The 5,346-nt window shown below is 45.5% G+C and overlaps 1 protein-coding gene across 1 annotated transcript in view; it reads right to left on the reverse strand.

Moving 5' to 3' along the window:
* SMG1 (SMG1 phosphatidylinositol 3-kinase-related kinase) overlaps nucleotides 1–5,003 on the reverse strand; it is an 86,150-nt gene extending 81,147 nt beyond the window's left edge. Inside the window, exon 1 of the mRNA XM_009324824.1 lies at nucleotides 4,900–5,003. Coding sequence (XP_009323099.1) covers nucleotides 4,900–5,003 — 104 coding nt within the window. The remainder of the gene's footprint in view (nucleotides 1–4,899) is intronic.
* Nucleotides 5,004–5,346: the final 343 nt, after the last annotated feature.

Genomic DNA, 5,346 nt, shown 5'->3' on the forward strand with positions numbered 1-5,346 from the left:
TGTCTAAAAAAAATAATTAATAAGTAATACCAAAACAAACAGGGCATCATTCAACTTAGTGCTGGGTTCTCCCAGTAAACTTTGGCACTGAGAGCAGATACTGCTGTACAGACTTGGGATTATAATTTAAAAACAAAGTGTAGGGCCCTGGTTTATTTTTCAGTCAGGTGCTGAGTCTTAAGCATAGTCCATCCCATGGTTTATCGTGTCAACGGTGAAGATAAAGCACAGTATTTTCAGGCACATAGAGTATCGCAAAGCAGGAAGTTCTGTCACTTTTGTATTAAATAAAGATCATAGCTGAGTTGGTTGAGATTTTATTTAAATTAAATCCTATTGTTTCCCCCATCTTGCTTGTAATTAAAGGAAGTAATTGTTCTTTGATTGTTTAGGTGATTTAAAATTAATTTCATTGTTATACCCTACTTCAGTTATTAGCTGAAGGATGGAAATCTCCCAGGACAGTTGAATAGCTCCTGCCATGTTCCTCCTCCCTCCCTCCCAGCTGACTCTTCCCTGACTTGGAGTTTTCAATATTTCCTGGAAACCAGGAGGAATCTATGAATCTCCCTGCAGCAGTGTCAGCAAAGAGGGCTTTTACCATTTACTACCAGCAGTCAGCTGAAAGAAAGAAAAGAAAGAAAAGAAAGAAAAGAAAGAAAAGAAAGAAAAGAAAGAAAAGAAAGAAAAGAAAGAGATGAAAAAGGGAAACCACGATCAGAACCTGGGGCCCAGCAGGCTCTAGTCTGGAAGTGATGGGTTCCCAAGACAGGAGGCTTGCTGAGAAGCCCTACCTTCCTTCAGGTCAGCTGCTGCTGAATCCTGGCAGGTCATTCTGGACCACAGTTTCCCCCTGTAAGAGGGAAAGGGCCACCAAGGCATGAGAATGAATTCACTGAGAGCTGGGGCTCATCCTACAGATGCAATCGCTGGTACAGTGTAAAGTACAATCACATTGACTTTGGGCTCATCCAACACATCCTCTGCTAGTAGTCAACGTTATTATTCCCTTTTATATTTCTGAGCATATTTTTCATTTTCTACACAAAAAAATTGATTTGTTTTGTAGTTAGCCCAAAGCTGCACGTACTGCCCCTGCTCCCCGAGGAAGTTTTTCTTCCAGAGACCATGATGTCATCAGTGACTTGGACCTGGCTATTCTGGACACTGTGTGCAGACACTTGTGTGCCAAATGAAAAAGAACAATGGCAAAATATTTCACAGACTGTCAACAAGACAGACTGTGTCGCACGAGGTGCCTGCCTGTGAAGCCAATTAAATACACAGCACTTGAAGAGAGCTTCAAAATGCATTCAGCATGAGAGCACAAACCCAGCAAATGGGCAAGTCCCAGAAAAGACAACACATCTAAAAAATAAGGGAGATTTCCTTAATGCCTTTTATCCACGTGTGCAAAGCTGACAGACTTCATAAGCCCTGGGATAGATCTTGTTCACATTGTGTGAGTAATACCATTTGTCTTGTGGCAAGAAATTACTCCGTGTCTGCTTCAGTTTAACCTTGCAGCTCTCTGACCTGGGGTTTCTTTCGCTGTTGCTGCAATGCAGCCGCTTCTGGAGCCGGGGGCAACAGCCTGAAATACAGCTCAGTGGTTCCCCATGGCAAATGCACAGAGGACACCTTTCCCATCCCAGGCTATGGGGGTTGCTCAGGCCCTTCAGAGGTCATATATTCTCCTTGAAGTTAGGGATATCTATACATAAAGATCAATATGGCCCAACCTGATACAGCGACAGGGGTTGTATGTCAGCTTGACTTCAGCTGAGCTACAGGCAAGCAGGACCAAGAGGGTGTAGGTCAAGAACACCAACATGAGCCCACAAAAACTGCCTTTTCTCCTCCCTTTCTTTTTCAGAGTTGTTTTTTCTTTAATTGAAACAGAAGATGTGAAAGGGGAACACTAAACAAATCAACAATGAACTCAGCATAAAAGAAAGTTTTCATGAATATCCCAAGCTCCAGCTTTGTAAGGGATCGATATTCATTCTGTACCAGATGTGGCAAGTATAACGGTAGCATTAAATGCTACTCAGGATATTATTAAACTATCAAATAAGAAAGGAAATTGGAATACAATTGCTATGAATGCTGTTAGGCCACAGACAGGTCTCAGCCACATGTGGAAAGATTTTCACTTACGATTAAGGACTGTGGTAAGAGAGAGAGAACGCGCAAAGCTTTTTGCTTAGCAGGATGAAGGAATTGCACAGGATTTTTGGCCAAAGGAACATCGCACCCCTGGAAGTCAGGCTTTCCCCTAAAGGGTCCCCTAACAGGGAATTTGTCCCCATAGCTCTAACACAACTACCTCACTCTTCTGTATGACATCTCCACCAATTCCTTCAATATATGTCAGGTTTATTTTTTACTCTAAGCTGAAACAAAAACATAGTGCTGCAGCAAAACAGCTACAATGGTGTACCTGAGCTCCCTAATACAGTCTTGGCTGCATTCATTTGAAACAGCAGCTGCATCCAAATTTTGCAAATTGTTCAGGTCTTTATAAAAAGCCAAGCTGTAAGCCTTGGAGCAGACATCTCTTGTCCAAAATGTGCAGTTTTGAGTTTGAGGATGTGCCCTGTCACAGAAAGAGCGCAAACTTGAATAGCTTCTGGTGAGACATTGAGAAATGCGAAATGAAAAACTGAGTTGGAAAGCAAACGAGCAGAAGCGAGTCAATACACTGCCTGTCAAATACAAAAGCAGTTTTCAAACTGATGATAGCTGAAAGTAAAAAAATACACATTTTTTACAGATGCAATCAACAGAGTCCCTACCTGGCACAAATTCATTGCAGCAGTGGAATGACCCGGGGCTGAACCAGGGTCTGGGGGTGTTTCAGGTGATGACTTTTGACAGTCGATGAGAATTTCTCCTTCTCCGCCAAGAAAGCCAGACCAGCAGCGATGCCCCGAGGACTGCTCCTCATCCAGCACTGGCCAGCCTGTGGACCATACTCCTATTGAACTCTACTGATTCAGCATCCCTGCCATGTATTTGTCACCTTCCCTTACCCGATTCTAGCCCTCAGTGTAGCATATGGACCTCTGTTCCCAGCTCACAACCCTCAGCTGAGACTCAGGGCCTGATGGATGCAGGTGGGATTGGTGTTACAACGAAGCCAGATGCCCCTGTTTCTGTTGGGGGTGGGCTCACAGGGCAAAACTCTGGCTGTGCTGAGAAAATTCAGGATTAATTCAGCAGAAAGAGATGTAACGAACATGTTTAGGAAAGATCAAAGGAAAACGGCTGTGCTATTATTTTATCTGTCTCTTCTAGAAACCTTTTCCTGACTCACTATGTTTCTGGGGGTTTAAAAGCCAAGTCCTCCTTTTTCACCTCCTAAAACACTTCAGTACCTTTTGTGGGGTGGCAGGGATGAGAACTTCTGAAAGCTCCCTCTGATGGGAGGAGGATAAGCAAATATTGTCAGAGCTCACCTGACTGCCTTCTGCTGGGCAGACTGTAAAATCACATCCCCTTACGCAACCTTTTTTTGTAAAGCACAATACCAATATCCTGCAATATGTGCATGTGATGAGGGAAGAGCAGGAAAGGACTGTGAAGGCTTTAGCACCAGGTGTCTCCTAGGTGACACAGTCGGGGCACCCATGTCCCTGTGTCCACCCTGGCTAGGGCCACTGCAGTACCCGTCTGTGCTGGTATGCGAAACGGGGCAGCTGGTCTCAGAGAGGAAAAGGAAAACAAAACCAGTGACTAAACCTTTAATTAACTTCTTTCAGTTCTGAAGGGAGTTGAGGCAAAGTTAGACCGTACCTCTGCTGTCGCGGTCTCACGTCTCTGCTGTCACCCCGCCACACAGCGTGTTTGCCCCAGCTCCTCCATCTGGACTGACTCCAACTCGTGGGTGTAAGACCCGAACCCACCGTTTTCCCCAATCTGTGGGAAAAGCCAGCAGGCTGGAAGGGCACTGAAACACACCACTCTGCGCATGCGGGGACAGTGCGCCCACTGCCCATCAGGCACTCCAAGCCGAGAAGATGTGAAATACAAATACTGGTGCCAGCAGGGCTTGGACAGGAACAGAAAAGTCCCACACCCTCCCCTCTTTGCCCCTGCTCCACAGCCTGTGTGGACAGAGAGGGAGCACACGGGACTTTCAAGGGACAAGTTTCCATGACCTGGATGGCAGCCTAACTTCTCTTTTCTGAGAAGGGCTCATCACTTCCACCACTCCTCGCCTTTCTCCTTTTCTTGTCTCCACGTCTTTCCTCATCAGCTTTTCTTTACTCTCTCAACCTCCATCTCCTCCTTCACACAGCCTCGACCACACAAACCAAGACTTTCCCACCTTCTTTTTTGTGTTGAGTGGTTAAACATTGGAACAGGCTGCCCAGGGAAGTGGTTGAGTCACCATCCCTGGAGGTATTTAAAAGCCGTGTAGATGAGGCGCTTAGGGACATGGTTTAGTGGGCATGGTGGTGTTGGGTTGACAGTTGGACTCGATGACCTTAGAGGTCTCTTCCAACCTTAATGATTCTATGATTCTTTTTATTTAGACCTTTCCCACTTTGTGTTTTTCTCATCTCCCCTTCTTTCTTCTCGCACCTCTCCTTTTCCTCTCTCACCCAGATACTGTGCTCTGGTTTTGTTCCTGTAAGTGGTCCACGACCCTATAGTTACAGACATTAGGCAAATGCATTTCCAGAAACACCTCCAGCCATTGCAAGCAACAAGTGGTCAACAGCCTGAGGAAAACTTGCCATGGGCCAGCAGGGTCATCTGCTAGTTGCCACCCACAGATACTATTACAGACCAAGGTGGTCATCCCAAACCTGGATTTAGGTTTCTTCTGATGTCAGGAAGTCCAGATGAGGCTGTCACCCCCATCCCACCACGCGGGGCAGATCCCGGTACCTCTGCGGGGTGCTGGCGTCCCCACGATCCCTCCTCCCACCTGCAGCGGCACAGTTGGCTGCGGCTCCTGCAGAAGCCAGCGTGAAGGGGCTCCGTTCCGCCATGCCCATGCAATTCTTACTATCATCAGCAGATGGCCAAATATTACCACACATTCATAACATTTACATCAAAAAGGCCACGTAATTGGGTAGAAAACGCCTCTCCTTGCCAGAAGCATTTATGTATAAAATGGCATATGTACATTTGGCATTTACCTTTCTATATGCAATATTACCAAACGTGTGACAAATGTTAACACTCATTTCCTTTCCCACTCTTGACATGCTTGCCAAAGTAAAGAGCATTAAGCAAACAAGTAGTAGGATAAAGCTCTGCCCTAGAACACCTAAATATTATTTCTTATTTCAACTTTATTTTACAATAAAGAAAAAACCCCCAAGGCCT

This window comes from Pygoscelis adeliae, unplaced genomic scaffold (assembly GCF_000699105.1).
Source record: "Pygoscelis adeliae isolate BGI_AS28 unplaced genomic scaffold, ASM69910v1 Scaffold85, whole genome shotgun sequence".
NCBI lineage: Eukaryota > Metazoa > Chordata > Aves > Sphenisciformes > Spheniscidae > Pygoscelis > Pygoscelis adeliae.